This window comes from Marmota monax, unplaced genomic scaffold, assembly GCF_021218885.2.
Source record: "Marmota monax isolate L192 unplaced genomic scaffold, Marmota_monax_Labrador192_F-V1.1 WCK01_AAM20220418_F8-fsc00231, whole genome shotgun sequence".
Taxonomy (NCBI): Eukaryota; Metazoa; Chordata; class Mammalia; order Rodentia; family Sciuridae; genus Marmota; species Marmota monax.
The window spans coordinates 1,377,011-1,395,091 of record NW_026693458.1 but is presented as its reverse complement, the minus strand read 5'-3'; the positions used below and the strand labels follow the sequence as shown (position 1 = coordinate 1,395,091).

The 18,081-nt window shown below is 34.0% G+C and overlaps 2 protein-coding genes across 2 annotated transcripts in view; one reads left to right on the top strand and one right to left on the bottom strand.

The window, feature by feature from the left end:
- The window catches only part of Cenpp (centromere protein P), a 235,634-nt gene that overhangs the window by 51,349 nt on the left and 166,204 nt on the right, over window positions 1–18,081 (top strand). The gene's annotated exons all lie outside the window — the stretch shown is intronic.
- Ogn (osteoglycin) lies at window positions 998–16,115 on the bottom strand. The gene is made up of 7 exons (XM_046457746.2): window positions 15,970–16,115; window positions 14,751–14,999; window positions 12,699–12,786; window positions 6,768–6,926; window positions 3,962–4,164; window positions 2,245–2,340; window positions 998–1,488 (listed from the first exon to the last, which is right to left on the bottom strand). The coding sequence occupies exons 2-7, from the start codon at window positions 14,922–14,924 to the stop codon at window positions 1,318–1,320; spliced, it is 891 nt and encodes a 296-aa protein (XP_046313702.1). The 5' UTR covers window positions 14,925–14,999; window positions 15,970–16,115; the 3' UTR covers window positions 998–1,317.

The window sequence follows — 18,081 nt, the reverse complement described above, 5'->3', positions numbered from 1 at the left end:
AAAACAAGTAAATGGTTAAAAATGGGAATAAGTAGGGGTTGAGGTTGTGGCTCAGTGGTAGAGCACTCGCCTAGCACGTGTGAGGTGCTGGGTTCGATCCTCAGCACCACATAAAAATAAATAAAATCAATTGTGTCCAACTACAACTAAAAAAATATATTTTAAAGAAAAGAAAATATATTAAAAAAATTTTAATGGAAATAAGTAAGTGTTCCGGGAATAGTATAATATAAAGACATACCCAATTCCAATGTATAATTTATAATGGAAATGTCATTGGTACTTTTACGTATACAGATCAGACTCATGTTTCTAAAACATGAGAATGTTGCTGAGAAGCTTTGCTACGAATTTTCAGTTTGTTTGGGTGAATGTGTGTATGTCTGGGCAGGTGGCACATGGTGTTCAGTGACCCCACAGAAGACATTTTGTTTTCATTTTTTCATCTTTGAACAAATTTATTTATGAGACCCTCATTCCTATAATGTAAAAAGAAAATATTTTGCTATTATTTCATATTTGAAAATCTGTACAGTGGAGGAATCTTATTCTCTGAGAAATGGGATAGATTTGATTTTTCTTAGAAGCTTACTGGTTTTAACTTGCTTGACTTTTAAAATGTTTTATGGTAGGCTTAGAATGTTAATATTTATATAAAAGAAAAATGTTTACTATTTAAGATTTTAATTGTATAACCACAAAGCAGAACACTGTGAACCTTTCTATATTAGGTCTTTATCAGAGAATAAAATTCTACTTTTGGAAAATTTTGCTGAAGCATGAGACTATCTCTTTTTTCTTAGACTAAGTGAAAATATAGCTAAAATAGCTGCCTTGACGGGAAGAAATCAAAGTTCCTACTTCATAATAAATAATGATGAATCATAAACGAAAAAACATTGGAGATCACTGGGAACATTTAGCTTTTTGAAGTTTTTGGAAAATCTGCCTTAAATGTTTTTGAGATAGAGTAAAGGACAGGAAAGACAGCTGAAAGTTTCTTGGACTTCTTCTCTTCCTTTATTAGTAAGGGGAGTAATAACATCCAAATGGTATTTATATAAAAACATGCCTTTTAAATGGTAGTCTAGTGTAATCAAGAGGGGTTTTCTAGTGCTGTTTAAATATTTTCACATTACATTACTTTGAACTTAGAGATTCAGTTATGTAAGATGGTTCAAATCTTTGTTTAAAACATAAAATTCCATCTCAGTGGGATAAAAAGTTAATATTAAACCTGTATTTATGATCCTTTAGAAAATGTTTAGACAGATTATATGTATGTGTACTTTAGCTTACAAGCTGTATTGATAGTGATTAAAAGTATGACCCTATAGGTAGTCTTTTTAAGCAAATAAAACTGTTTGGATGCTTTCCCAGGATGATTGGGTTGCCCTCCAGGCGAATCTCTTCGATCCGATCCCGAATGTAACGAGTGTCATTAGCCTTGCAGAATGTATCATCTGTAATTGAAGTTATGTTGTTAAACTGAAAAACAAAAGAAATAAAAATTGATCATAAATCTGAAATCAACCATCTGTTGCTATGTAGTAGGATCCCATGGAATATTTTTTCAAAAAAGTGTATCTCATGATAATAAAACTGTGCAGTCTGAGCACCACTTTTTAAGTGTACAATGATATTTTGGAAGAATAGACTATCAATTATTAAAAAGTAATTTTTGTGTAGCACAAAGTTCTGAATGTAAATAGGCTTATATTAAATGGAGAAAGTATCCTATTCTAGAGTGTCACTTCCAAAAATGTACTGTGTCCTTAGGTATTCTCTAAGGAAGTAACGCAAGTTGGAATTCTTATGATTCTGAAAAAACAATTTCAGTTTTTTGTTTTCATTCCTCCTTCACTTTTGCATTCCCTACTTGATGTTGTACTTAGAAATGTTTACCTGTTTGGAGAAAGAGACATGAATTAGAGGTCCCAGTGCCCCCTCACTGTAAGTCCATGTGTTAAGATTAGCTAAGAGATGCCAAGTGTACATTGGACACAAATTTCACTTAAGAGCATTCTTTACACCTGTAGTGGGTGTAACCAGTGGCTGATCTGGTTCTAATCTCAGCTTCTGGGCAGGAAGGTTCATTTGACTAAATATTAATACTTTTGATGAACATTGAGCTATTGCACTGCCGTAGTCATCTAACCGTAATTTACAAGTGACTTTCCCAGTGAATTTTAAGAATGACCCATAGGTACTCAAAGCCAGAGATTGTAATAAGAGCAATTATACCTGAAGATGAATTATACGTAGACTTTCTGGTAAGTTAGGAGGCACAGATTCCAGGGAATTATGGTCCAGGTAGAGGAAGGAGAGATTATTCAATTTCTGAAAGGAAAATTTAGTTGGAGTGTTATTGAGGTTTGTGTATTCCTTCACTGGATTCAAGCAATTTCTATAAAAGAATATTGGTATGAACACATATCAATAGTACATATGCTTGGTATGATAGTTTCTTGTTTTGGTCATCACTGTTTGGCTTCACAACTAGTGTATTTTGGTCCTTTATGGCCTTTATGATGACCAGCAAAGCTCTGCTTCTTACCTCAAGTTTCTGTCCATTCATCTCATCTCTGAATACCAAGCTTTGATGCCATGATCTTTCTGGGCCCTTTGAATTTGTCCTGGAAACAGCTTAATGAGTTCACTTACTGTGGGAAATTGCTTTTTGGATCCTGATGCTGTCCTAACCTCTCTTGATTTTCTGAAGCTTCCCATTTCAACTCCACCAACTTGTAGTGAAGCAGTCACACCTAACAGATGTATGTTGAGCAACATGTTTCCTGAAGCAATTTATGAAACACTTAACTTGCTATGGCTTTTTCCATAAGGAATTCATGTTGGGTTACTCTTCGTGAACACTAACTCATTAAAGTGTATAATTATATACTATAGTTTTCCTAGATATTGCTGTTTTACCTTAACTTTGATATGCATTCTGTATCAGATCTTGCTAATTCTTTTCTGTACTATTAAATTCCTTTGTAAAAGCATCCTGCTTTTCCAACATATGGGTAACAAGCACCTATATTCCCAGTGGGTCTCATTTATGTGAATTATAGTAACCTTATTTTACTAGTATCTGTTATAATCCTAGGGCATTTAGCAAAGCTACAAAAAGGCCAAATTTATCATTTTCATTCAAGTTGTCATGAATCCTCTCTATATGTGTAAAACCACAAGTACTTGAAACATTCCTCACCCCCTGCCCCCATAAGGAGTCTCACTGTCTTGCCTAGGCTGGCCTTAAACTCCTGGGCTCAAATGATTCTCCTGCTGCAGCATTCCAAATAATATCGACTATAGGCATGTGATACTGTGCCCAGCTCAACATTTTTTTGTTTTTTAATGAAATGTTGATTATCTGGTAAGTCTTTAGTACGCCAATTATTCAAAGATGCCCTACTTAAATTTATATCTTGAAATTACAAGTTTTAAGAAGTGAGTATGCTTTTAAAAAGTCTGCTAAAAGCCTCTTAACTTCTGAGTTCCTTATCAGAAACATATCAGGAACTCTGATCTAACTTTAAAATCTCTCTTAAAATTGAAAAAGGAGATCTTAAATATAAACAAAAAGGGAAGAGAAGTGAAATATTTTAACATTTTTCAAGAGACTATACATTTATGGACACATTATACATTGTATAATGTATAATGGCTCTTTGTTATGAAAGAAATATCTTCATTTATTTCATCAAAATAGTCTTCAATGGTCATCCAAACAAAATCTGCATGAGGTGTCACACCCCTGTCATCTCAGCAACTCTGGAGTCTGAGGTAGGAGGGTCATTTGAACCCAGGAGTTCAAGGCTGGCAAGATAGCAAGAGCATTTCAAAAAAAGAAAGAAAGAAAAAATAAGTAATCAAAACAGAATTACTGACCAAAGTTTCTCTCTCTTTTAATATTTTATCGCTGATACTGTGTTCAGCCATATGATGAAATACTTACTTTGAATGTATTTGCTTTGATCCCTCTGCTCTTGATTTTGTTGTATTTTGCATTAAATAAAGTAAGCTTTGGAGGAAGAACTGGAAGTTTCAGTAGTTGATTTTCAGCAAGCGAAAGCTCTTCTAACAGAGAAAGTTTTGAAAAAGTACCATCTTCTATATCTTCTATCAAGTTTCCCGTAAAATCAAGTCTTCTTAAGTTAGCTTGAGGGGGAAAAAAAAAATCTTGTTGTTGCCTGAAGAAAGCATTTGTTTAACAGATCACATCTTTTCTTTAGTGCCTACTAGAGTGTCTGCTCAGGAAAGTTTACTGTTGTTATCATTTGTGTGGATGGTGCTAAGAATTGAACTTCAGGTCTTGCGTCAATCTCTACTATGTGATACATCTCAAGCTGCATCAGTAGAATTTTGTTGAACACCGAATATCTCTTTGTGTCTAACGATAATGCTTTGTCTAACTGCAGTCCAAGAATCTCAGGTTTGGAAGAGATTTTAAGTAGTCTTTCCATAGTTCTCTATTTGAATTTCTCAGGATGCATAGGCAGATTGAAATAAATTCTTATTGCAAATCATGGGAAGTAAGCATAACATTAGATTGACTGGAATCATGTAATTAGTGCTTTTGAAAAAAATTTTTGGCCAGCACATTGCATTGTAATTGTGGGTATGTTACTTTAATCTCTCTAAGCCTTATTACTTAAGTGTTTCCTGATTTGTAACAGTCATGCAGATTGAGAGATTGAGAAATTCAGTGTGCATATGTATGTGCATATCACTTTTTCCAAGATGATTGAGAAATACAGTTGGTACTCATTCATATTAGTTTTTCTCCTCCCCCTGTGGTACTAGGAATGGAACCCAGGGGTCTTCTACCACTGAGCCATATCCCCAGCCCTTATATTTTATTTAGAGACAGGGTCTAACGAGTTGCTTAAGGCCTCACTAAGTTGCTAAGACTGCTTTTAAACTCACAATCCTCCTGTTTCTGGGATTACAGGTGTGCACAACCACGCCTGGTGTGCACATTTCCAGCTCTTTTTAAATTTTCAAATTTTGAGACAAGGTCATGCCAACTAGCTGAAGCTGGCTTTAGACTTGTGTTCCTCCTACCTTGACTTTCCAAGTAGCTGGAATTACAAGTATGTACCACTGTGCCAGGCCACAATAGTCATCTCTATAATGTTGCTACAAATATTAAATTAATGAAAACTGAACCATTGCTCCTAGGGGAATTACAAGGTTAGGTTTCCATGAGCCTTTAGTCAGTTATTTTTGTCAACCAGTTGCTGCTGTTATGTGTTTTTATTTAAAGATAATTTGTTTAATGTACAATGTTGGCTCATTAACATTGCACTATTACCTTATGCCTGAATGTAGTTTATTGGGCACATGTATTTTCTCTGTAAAGCATATCACAGCCTTCCTGCACTTAGAAATGCTATGGAGCACTGCAGCACTAGTCTTGGGCTCTTTTCAACAGTAAAATTATCAATAAAAAGGATAAAACTACAGAAAACATGTCACTAAATAGACTGAATAAGCATTTATTTACAGTATGAGAGTTGAAATCAGAAGAGAGTTTTGTTTTGTTCAGCCTCAGCTGGGGATGCTCATTTTAAATAACTCAATTTTTTTTTTTTGCTGCTCCATTTGTATCTGCTAATGATCACGAAAGTATCATGTGTATTGATTTGGAGGTTACAAAAAGACATTAGCAAGTAGGTTAATTTGCAAATAAGGGATCCCAAATCATGAGAATGAAATGTACTTCATTCCACAGTTGGGAGATACTACTGGCAGCATGAATGCAGTTATAGTTAATACAGTAAATGTATAATGAGGTCAGTGCACATTCCTATGTGTGTGTGATGTTTTTAGTGTGTGTGTGTGTGTGTGTGTGTATATATATATATATATATATTTTTTTTTTTTTAATTGTAGATGGACACAATACCTTTTATTTTATTTATTTATTTTTATGTGGTACTGAGGATCGAACCCAGGGTCTTGCATGTGCTAGGCAAGCACTCTACCACTGAGCTACAGAGTCTAAGAAACTGACAAGAAATCAATGATCCAATGAGGTTTTATACTGAAGAGGTAGAGCCTTCTGCTATACAAATGATAACACCCTTGTTGGGTTAAGGTTTAATAGGAATCCAGGAGTTTAACATCATTAATGACCTGGGAAAGTTAAATGCCACTATTTGCAACAAAGAAGTTTGGTTCTTTTTAATGATGATGCCTGGCCTCTGCCACATCCTGGATTAGAACCTCTGGGAAATACAGCTTTGTATTAGTATTTTAAAAATACTTGCCCAGATATTTTTAATATATAGCCAGGTTTGTAAAACATGAGTTAAAATGAAGAAAAGCAGTTCCTGTGCTTTCACAGAAAAGGTGGAATATAAAACATTATGGTTAGAGAAGTATTGTAGTTATGTTGATGGTGCTCACTATCTGAAGCAATGGATCCATCCTTCCTTCCTTTTTCTTTTTAGAAGTTCTGGAGATTGAACCCAGAGCTTGATGCATGCTAGGCAAGCTCTCAGCCATTGAGCTATACTCTCAGTCTGCAAAGTGGATCTTGAGTTATGAGGGTTGAAAAATTACTGCTGTTCGTTTGTTAGGCTGTCGACACAGACATCAATCACCAGTAAAGAAAGATGACAGAGAAAGTCAGAGTGGAAAGAATATTTACCAACAAACCAGTCATTTTTGTGACAACTCCATATGTGGCAGGCTATAAGTATGTACAAACTTCTTTATAGGAGTTAGTACTACTATCATATTTAAACTTAACTTACGCATGTCTGCGAAATCTTTAGCAGTCAGCTTTTTAATTTTATTGAATCGTGCATAAAGATAGGCTGATTCCTTTGGCAAGGGTGGTACAGCATCGATGTCAACTTCTTCACAGTACACAGAGCCACTTAAACAAACACATAAGAGGCACGTGGGCATTTCTAAATTGGGAAACAAAGTCATGAAAGTATAAAAAGCAGTTTGAAAATATTTAGCCTCTAGTGCTAAAATTGTTGGTATTAAAAATGTTACTATTAATTTGAAAAGGTATTTGACAGAATCATAGATGATAGTAGTAAGCATATTTATTTAGTAATGGTAGCCAGTGACCTACATTGTGCTTGATAATTAGAATTTTTAAGGTCTAAAAAAAATTTAAATCTATAAATTTATTTCAGATTGGTGACAGTGACTAAAGTCTTTAGAAATCACTAGTTGAATGAGCAAAATATTAATTTGAAAATTAGAAGTCATCACAGGCACTGTTCAGATACCAGGTCTGAATTCTACTTGAGTTGCCTCGGGGTAACTTGGGAAGTTATTTGTGCCCCAACTCGTTGATTGCATTTATTTATCCCACCTTTTTCTTTTAACCTGGAGCAGTTCCTTAGTCTTTGTTTTTTGTATCATTTTTGAAGAGTGAAAACCCTCCATCCCCTGCTGTCCCCTGACATTTATTTTGCAGAATTTCTTTGTATTAGGGTTTGTCTGAGAATTTCATTTTTTGGCTGGAATACCTTGAAAATGGCGTTGTGTCCTCAGTGTTGCGTATCAGGAGACACTTGGTATCTGTCTCATTCCTGATAATGTTTTTGGTCATATGGCTAAAATGGGTCTGCCATGTTTCTCACTCTGTAAGGTTACTATTTTTCATCTTGTAATTAATAATATCTTTTGGAAAAGTACTTTGAGACAAAAACACACAAAAAAATTTGATGTGTTGTCAAACTTTTATCCACTGTTTTAGGATGCATCAATAATTCTTAACTGAATGATTTTTTTTTTTTTTTTTTGAACCAGGGATTGAACTCAGGCATTCAACCACTGGTCCACATCCCCAGACCTGTTTTGTATTTTATTTAGTGACAGGGTCTCACTGAGTTGCTTATGCCTCACCATTGCTGAGGCTGGCTTTGAACTCAGGATCCCCTTGTCTCAGCCTCCTGAGCCACTGGGATTACAGGCATGTGCCACTGTTCCAGGCCCGACTCATTCCTTATTAGGATAGTTGCCAAGTAGCGAGTATCTAATTGCATCATCCCTTATGTTTTTGTTAGTTGGTGTTCTGCTGTAAAGTGGACCATTCTTTTCCTATTTATTTTTTATATCAATATGAATTCATGGATTTTCTATTCATGAGTCATAATCAGTTACCATCATGTTTGTTTTAATAATCAAATTGTCATGGATTAGCTGGCTTTTTTTTTTTAAGCTTTTTCTCCCACAATTTTTTATGGCTAATTGAGTAAATTCATATATTTAAATTGTACAATTTGTATTTGACATATGTATGTACCCACAAGACTTTCACTCTAATTGAGACAATTGATATATCCATCCCCACCCCCAAATTTTTTCATGCCCCTTATAATACCTTTCTCCCACTCTTGTTGCCAAGCAACCACTGATCTGCTTTCATTACTTTGAATTTAGGAGAATTTTATAAGAAAAGAATAATTTAGCACAATTCACAATAGCAAGACTGTGGAACCAACCTAGATGCCCTTCAATAGACGAATGGATTAAAAAAAAATGTGGCATTTATACACAATGGAGTATTACTCTGCATTAAAAAATGACAAAATCATAGAATTTGCAGGGAAATGAATGGCATTAGAGCAGATTATGCTAAGTGAAGCTAGCCAATCCCTAAAAATCAAATGCCAAATGTCTTCTTTGATATAAGGAGAGTAACTAAGAACAGAGTAGGGACGAAGAGCATGAGAAGAAGATTAACATTAAACAGGGATGAGAGGTGGGAGGGAAAGGGAGAGAGAAGGGAAATTGCATGGAAATGGAAGGAGACCCTCAGGGTTATACAAAATTACATACAAGAGGAAGTGAGGGGAAAGGGAAAAATAATACAAGGGGGAGAAATGAATGACAGTAGAGGGGGTAGAGAGAGAAGAGGGGAGGGGAGGGGAGGGGAGGGGAGAGGAGGGGGGATAGTAGAGGATAGGAAAGGCAGCAGAATACAACAGACACTAGTATGGCAATATATAAATCAATGGATGTGTAACTGATGTGATTCTGCAATCTGTATATGGGGTAAAAATGGGAGTTCATAACCCACTTGAATCAAAGTGTGAAATATGATATATCAAGAACTATGTAATGTTTTGAACAACCTACAATAAAAATTAAAAAAAAAAGAATAATTCACTATATATTCTTTTGTCTGGCTTCTTTCACTCCACATAGTTATTTTGAGATTCAACCATTGTTGAGTGTTTCAGTGATTCATTCCTCTTTATTATTATTTCATTGTCTAAGTGTATACAATCAGTACATCGGCTCTTATAGACATTTGGGTCAGGTTTTGGCCATTTCTAAGAAAGCTTCTGTGAACACTTACACACAGATTTTTGTAGACTTAATTCTTTCAATTCTCAAGTACATACCAAGAAATGGAATGACTGGATTGTATTATGAGTGTAAGTTTTATCTTTTGAAGAAAGTCTTCAACTATTTTCTAAGGGACTATGCCATTTTTAACATTTCCACCACAATGTATGAGAACTCTAGTTGCTGTATATCCTTATCAACATTTGATATGGTCAGTCTTTTTAATTTTAGCCTTCAAGTAGAGTGTGTTGTATGTCATTATGTAATTTGCATTTCCCTAATCACAAGTAATATTGAACATTTTTTATGTACTTATTTGACATCCTCAAATTTTCCTTGGTAAAGTGTCTATTCATATGTTTTGCTTATTTTTTAACTGGATTTTTGTACAATTATTGACTTGTAGGATTATGTATTCTAGATATAAGTCATTTGTCATATTTATGTTTCATAAATGTTTACCCCAGTTGTAACTTGTCTTTTTATTTTTTGTCAGTGTCTTTTGAAATACAAATATTTTAAATTTTAATGAATGATTGCTTTATATACATATTTTTTGTTGTTGCTATTGTTTTTATGAACTATTTGGTAGTCCCTGTGTTAGCTTTCTGTCACGGTGGCAAAACACTTGAGAGAATCAACTTGAAGAAATATTTATTTTTGGCTCACAGTTTCAGAGGTTTCAGTCCATGGTCAGTTGTTGGCACAATTCCTTTTGGGTCTATGACAAGGCAGAACATCATGGCAGGGAGAATGTGGTGGAGCAGAGCTGCTCACCTCATAGTCTCCAGGAAGCAGAGAAAGAGGATGGGCCCAGGGTCCCAATATACCCTCAAAGGGCACACCCCTAAATCCCTCCCATTAGGCCCCACTGCCTAAAGTTTCCATCCCTCCTAATAGTGCCATCAGCTTTGGAAGCTATCTTTAACACATGAATTTTGGGGGCACATTTTTAGATTCAAACTACAACAATCACTAAGATTTTAATCCCCCCCCCACCACCACCACAAGTTGTATAGTTTAAGCTCTTTACATTTAGGCACTGGTCCATTTTGAGTTAACTTTTATGGTAAATATGGTAATAAAAAAGGTTAATATCTTTTTTTTCTCTGTTATGGCTGTTGGTATTTCAACATAATTTTGGGGAAAGATTAACCTTTCCCCCACTGATTTGTGTTGGCACATTTTCAAAAACTGGTTCACCATATTGTATAAACCCTTGGATTTTTATTTTGTTCCATTGATGTTTTTAAAATTTTATTTTTACACCAATACCACAATATCTTGATTCTTGTACTTTTATAAGTCTTGCTATGATGTCGTATAAATTCTCCAACTTTATTCTTCTTCAACATTGTTTTGAGTATTATAGGTGCTTTGTATATCCATATAAATTTTATTTTTTATTTTTTGTACTAGGTATGGAACCCAGGGGCACTCATATACTGAGCTACATCCCCAACCCTTTTTATTTTTATTTTGAGACAGGATCTTGCTAAGTTGCCAAGGCTGGCTTCAAACTTGTTATCCTCCTGTCTTAACTGCCAAAGTTGCTGGGATTAAAGGCATATGCCACTACAACTGCCTTTTTCCATACAAATTTAGACACAGCTTTTAATTTAAAATAAAATCTTGAAAAAGCCTGTTAGAATTTTGATTGGAGTTGTGTTGAGTTGCATTTATGTTTGGGGAAAATTGATATCTTGATTGTTATTAAGTATTCCAGACTTTGAACACAATATATTTCTCCATATATTTAAATCTTCTTTAATTTCTCTCAATAGTATTGTCTGACTTTCAGTGTATAGGACTTATATATATTTTCTACATATTTACTTGTGTATTTCATACATTTTGATGAATTTTTAAAAAATATTATATACATCTATTATTCTTTGAGAAAGTCTTTATTTTTTGTCCTAGAAAGATGTCCCAGACAAATCTTGCATTTTCCCTACCTCAATCCTAAAGTGAGTTCTCTCTTCAAAAAGTACTGGTTCTTTTTAGTGCAGAATGGTATTAGAAACCAAGATCTCGGTTCTGGGTGTGCCCATTGCTGTTGGAATCTCATCATTCCCAGCTTGCAAAAGTTTAATGGAATCAAATGTAATGATCTTTTCTGTTAATATATCTGAACTTTGAGATGTTCCACACAGGGTGCCTTCTAGTGCATGTATTTTCATCATAAACATTTGGATCCCTAATCTACTTGGAGTATGGTTTTTGTTTTTTGTTTTTGTCTAAAGTATGAATCTAATTATATCCCTTTTCAAATGGATGTGTAGTTTTACCAGCCCCAGTTTGTTAAAAAATATTTATTTTTTAGTTGTAGTTGGTCATAATACCTTTATTTAATTTATTTTTTATGAGGTGCTGAGGATCGAACCCAGGGCCTCGTCTACCACTGAGCCACAACCCCAGCCCCAGCCCCAGCCTCAGTTTTTTAAAAGTACCATTTTTGTGTCAGTGATTTAAGTTGGTACTGTGTGCTACATTTCTATCTATTCATGCACTAGGATTCACAATTTTTAAATTATAATATGTTTTAATGTGTGGTAGGTCTCATTCTGCATATACCAGACATTGTTCAGTGCTTCCCCCTGTGTTTGTGCATGTTTTTCCATATGAACTTTAGAATCTGTTTTTCCAGCTTTTATAAGTTTTTAGTAATTTTAGTGAACTTAGAGATAACTGCCATTTTTATGATATTGAGTCATCCTATCTAAGAACAAGGAATGACCATTTGTCCAAGTCTGCTTTTCCTAAGGTACTTTAAGATGTATTTTCTGCTTGGTTCATTTTAAATTTATTGTAGCATTATAGAAATTAATGTGTATTTTTCATGATTTTGTATGAAATAATGTTCTGTTTTAGAGCAGGGATAAACGGAATACATAGGAACTATTAAATGGAACTTATTTTACTATAAGTTCTCTATTAGTTTAATGGAAATGGACATTTTAGTTAATTATAAAAAGAGCCATTTCTCTTCGGTGAGTTTCTTGAAGCCAAGAATTACATTTTATTTACCTTATCCTGAGGCTGTGCATTGTATTCAGGAAATGATCAATCTTTAAGTATTTCTGGAATTGATTTCATTTGGGTATAAACATACATTCTGCAGATGGTAAGCTTGGACTAAGCTTTGGTTGTTCTTGAATGCTCCTGTTCCATATTCTCATTCATAGTGTGCAGTGACAAATGATTGCACTCCCAATAATTTGCTTGTCTTTACCACTGGAGCTAAAATTTCAGTTTACATTTACTGTTATCTTGAGGTAATTTTTTATTACTATAAGATAAAGTTCCTGCAGTTATTTTTAAAGGTTCTTTTAGAAAAAATTAGATTATAGAGTATTTGTACTTACCATCATTTTCTTTCTTGGGGGGTAATAATGTTACAGCTTCGTCTTTTTGTACCTGAAGACTTTTCTCATCAGGTATTATCATATTTTCCTATTGGAGAAATAATAGTTTGTTATCAGGTGTGATGAGGTCTAAATTTGACTGTCAACCCAGGTGTCACAGAGAGTGTTTATCTTCTCATAATCACAATTTCTTTTGTGTTCTGTTAGCATTTTTTACATAATTTCATTTCATAATTTATTACATTATAATATAAATGTGGTTTTACCCTAGACTGTGAGCTCCTGGAGTAAAAGAACCAGATTATTTTTTTATTTTTGTATTTGCAATGGCTGAACTCAGTACTTAGTAAATGTTGAATCCATTGAAATTCCTAGTGGAAACTTGGAGAGAATTCTCCAAATGGGAATCACAGTTTTTTTGAGGTGAAGCTATTTCATGTGGTTCTTGTCTTAGTTCCTCTTATCAGATTCTACCATTTTGAGCAAGAGGTGCACCAGAGCTCCCTGAAGCCACATGAGTGAAGTATTGTGTAAGCTTCTTCTGTCTCTTTTAGGGTTGAACCTTTAATTACCTACATGTCTCCTTGAAGCCCTGACCTTCAGAGCCCCTTTATTCTGGCCTTCTGTGGTACTCAAACCACTGGCCTAAGCTGTCAACTCTGGGGAACTGGAGTCCCTAACATTGACCTTCCCCTCTATTCTCAGAGAGTATGTTTTCAGCCATTGAAGTGTAGCATATTATGTGGGGTCCTATTCTTTCCACTCGTTGTAAGTGTGCTTCACTTTATCTCAGTCATCACTCCTGGCCTTGCCTTCCTTGGTCTTCATTTTTTCATCTGTGCTGGCTGCCTCCCCTACCCCCTGTCCCATTGAATTCTCTTCCATTCCACAAAATTTAGTCTACATGTTTAGACTGAAAAACTGCTAAAACCCTGTAACGAGAAGAAGCAGAGAGAAAGTTATCTCTAAACTTTTTAAGAATCAGGGAATTTGAAAGTGTTCTTATAATTGATTGATGGATTCAAATTATCCAAGTGAGCCAATTGCTTATATTTAGCTTATATTATGATGGGGTGCCGCTTCTTTTTTAATTTGTAACTATGACTGGAAATACCAATATTTTCTGTCATAATCATGGACAAAAATAATACCAGTATATCAACTTAACTGCGTTAGAAGAAAGAAACAATGGTATTAACATTTGCTTATTCTGTGCAAAAAGAAAAGTAATTTAACTAGTCAGTCTTAAAATCTTCACCCTCTGGTTTATAGCAGAGAAGAACTTATCCAGCAACCAATTTTATTATATTTTTGGCTACATTTCTGGTTTTCCATTGTATGTGTGTATGTGTGTATGACGCATACAATGGGCAACAGATAGTTATGTGCTATGTAACTTTTTCCTTAACCAATATTCATTTCTGTGTGCCAAGAAAACCACAAATAATTACATTGCTTGAAGGTGAGATGTGAATGATGTGTTATAGAAACTCTCCTTGTAGAATGTTAACTCAATAACAGTTGCAGATCCTTGCAAACTGATATAGAGTCTAAACTGCTAAAACTGATTTAAAAGAAAGCCCCTATGAATTTGTTTTTCAATTTTTGGTACTTTGTGTAGTTGACATAACCAGTGCTCTTCTGGTCATTTCCTTGAACCATTTTTTCCCAAAATAATAAACTAAGCTAAGAATTCATCTTTATTCTCATTAATTTATTTTTTAGGCAGTAAAATATGCAAATATAGGGCATTGAATAACATAATATATAAATTGCAACTGGTCGGAGATCATCTTTAAAGTTTAGTTTCCCTTAAATTTTATTTTTTGTTTACTATAGCAACTATTTGGTTACTATAAGTAGTATTTATTAATTTGGAAGTCATGCATGTTCTAAAAGTATAATCTCAGGGGACAATTATTATGAATTACTTTTAACCATTTAAAATGCTTTTCATTTCCCCTTACTTTATCAGATAAATTGAAGAAAAACAAAATGTACATTTAAATGGGTACTATTTTAGAAGGTAAATTTAGAATAGAAATAAAATACCTTAATATTTTTTCCATCCAGGTATTTATCCTCATAATCTTGGCTAAATATGGTTTCTTCCAAGTTATCTGTTCCATACTCATGGGTGATGCCTGAGTCCTGCTGAGCTGGTGGTGCTGGCTCTGTCAGAGGCATGAACAGTAACAGGAGCAGTGTAGACTGCACAGTCTTCATTTCAGCAGAAATCAAGGTGACTAGAAGTTAATAAACCAGTGGCCTGCAGACTGTGGGACAAAACTCTGCTTTTCCCTGGAAATAAAAATGCAGACCATCGAAGCAATATTTAAAAGCTTAGAGGATGTTTTGGCAGAGTGTACGCAGTAGGGGCCAGAGAACAAGTATTTAACCCTTAGTGATCTTTAATTAGATACTAGCAGTTTGCATGTATCAGTAAACATTCTGAAAAATAGTTTTAGAAAGTTTTATTTATTGTCTATCAAAGATTTAAGAGAGGTTGATAATTTAAGTTTCTTAATAATTAAGTGCCTTCAATAGAGGTACTTGTATACAATGAAATATTTTTAGGATACCTGTAGTAGAAATAGTTAAATGAAGACCCAAGATCTGTCTCATGTGAGTTAAAAATATCATATTTCAACTTTGCTGCTTTATAAGAACTCTTGATTTTGCTTTTTGAAACAAGTTCCTAGAAAAAATTTAAAACTTAAATCTTAATTTCATATCATGTAGTCATTAATACTTACAGAATATAGAGTTTTGTAAATTTAATAGATTATCACTATTTTTAATTAATAATAAGGTCTTTTCAGTTTAAACTATGAAAACTGAAACAATAGTATTGTAGACTAGAGGAAATGCAGTGTTTAATCAAGGAACTTTGAGGAACATACTGGAAAGGATTCTTTTAGATTCATCAGTGTATTTTATCTGGTGGGCAGATATTTCAGATTATTTCTTAAGTAACTTCAGAATCATACAGAGTTGCTGATGCTACATTATAGATGCCAATTTCTCAAAAATCCAGTGATTGAAAATTAAGAATAAAATGAGTTTGTGAGTTTTGTAACACCCAGTTCTTATCTGCCTCAATATTAAGTTATGTAATGTAATGATAGATGAAAATAATTGTTAAAAATTAATTGTTCAAGGTAACTGAACTTAAACACATTAGAAATGTCCTTTACATTTATTAAGACTATTAGATACATCACACTTTAGCAAATAATATTTAAAATAATATGTGGGGGGAAAAGCCTACCGTTACAGCCGTTTTGAAGTTTTTTGTGGTTTTCCTCAATAGGTGTTCATGCCTGTGCATTAGCCCCAAGTGGTAGGGCGAGTGAGGAAAGCAGTGGATTGATTTCAAACTGCTGAATAAAATTTCAGGGCCCAGCAGCTTTAAGAGAGCAGTTTCCATGTGGTAAAGATCTTTGCCAACATTCCTCCTCTAGGGTGAAATGCAGGGTGTTGTACTAGAGAACTGTGCTGGAGATGTTGGAAATCGCTGCTATCTGGCTGCTTCGACTGAATACAGACCCATGTTCTTTTTATCTTGTGTAATAATCACTAATCTTTTAGTGAATATGAGTTTATAAAATGACATAGTTACAAAAATCACAATTTTCATTTTGCTGCTTTCCCATGAGATAAAATACCTGCTTTTTGAATGAAATAGAACACTAAAACCAAAATGTGGTCTGTGCTTCTAATTTTATATGGACTAAAGGTCTTGTCCAAAGTTTTTAATTAATTTTATAGTCAGAAATATCCAATAAAATATTTAGTTTTAGCCTAATTTATTTTATAATTTGATCTTTTGGTGTTTTTGTTCCTTTATTTTAGTTACATGTAATAAAAACCCATGTATGAGAATTAGTTGTTTAAAAATAAAATTGATCTATAATTTTGGGGTTGGTAATAAAAATATTTTTGTTTGCTGAATGAATGGAACTGCATAAACTTATTTTAATATTAAATTGATTTTAAAAAGTTAAAGTGGTATTATAGGTACCATGTAAGTAACTTTGAAGATTCACTTTTTAAAACCTAGGCACTTTTATTTGTATTACTCTTTAGTGCTTTTGGCAATCAAAGTAATATTTCTTTTTTCTCTAAGGTAAAAATTTAACAAATATGAATATTTTGTTAAAATGGAACCTGAAAGAATACCAGTTTTATTTTCTATTGAAAATTGGTTTTAGCAAATTTCAAATCAAAGTTTAGATAAACTAAAACTTTTAACACTCAAGTTTTTATTTGAATGTGAATTACTTTAATTTTAATTATGATATGCTCTGATTTTGGTTGAGATAAATTATTGATTTTATGGCTTTAAAGGTAGAGTAAACTTTTCTGAATTTTCTTTTTTATCACATTTGTTTATTTGTTCATTTATTTTGGTGATGGGGATTGTCAACCACCGAGTCACGTCCCCAGCCCTATTTTGTATTTTATTTAGAGACAGGGTCTCACTGAGTTGCTTAGCACCTTGTTGTTGCTGAGGCTGACTTCAAACTCAATATCTTCCTGTCTCAGCCTCTCAAGCCAATGGGATTATAGGTGTGTGTCACCACTCCCACCTTAAATTTATTTTTTAAAACAGTAGAGGGTCTTAAAAATATGTAATCATAAAACAGTAGATATTGATTGGTATTGTGTGGCAGGTTAATGGAGCTGAAATGTAAGCTGGATAGATATATGTCCAGATTTGGAAAACCTTGAAGTCATGGTTTCATTAATGCTACAATTTGGTACTTTGGATTACAGAAAATTATTTTGTGTATTGTAATGTCTTTCCTTGAAAAGTTATGACCAGTAAGTATAATTTTATGAGCGTTCATTTATTTAATAAAACTTTATTAAGCACCAGATCTGTGCCAGAACTACAAACTAACTTAGACAAATAGAATTCAGTTTTCCCCCTCAAGGATTTCTTGTAGTCTAAATCAACAGAAAGGCAGCTAATAAGCAACTAGAATGTAAGTTGGGTTTGCTGCACAGAAATGTACACAGGGCTGGCTGATACTGGAAGAAGCCACAACCTTTATTGGTTGAGGTCAAGGAGGTGCACCCACGCTGACTTCTATAGAGATTTGAAAAGAGGAGGGTTGCATGGCATTGCGGTGTTCCAGGCAAGAGGCACAGCTTATTGTGGAAGGGATGGATAGATAATTTTTAAAAACTTGTACTTGGTTGAATTTGGCTGGAGCTTAGAGTGAGGGAGAAAGAGAAAAGATGAGACAGAATGGACTATTTTAAGAGATTTGATTAGACAAGGAACCAGAATCAGATTAAAAAGAGTCTTTTATACCCTACTATTATGGTTTGGATGTGAAGTGTCCCCAAAAGCTCACATGTGAGACAATGAAAG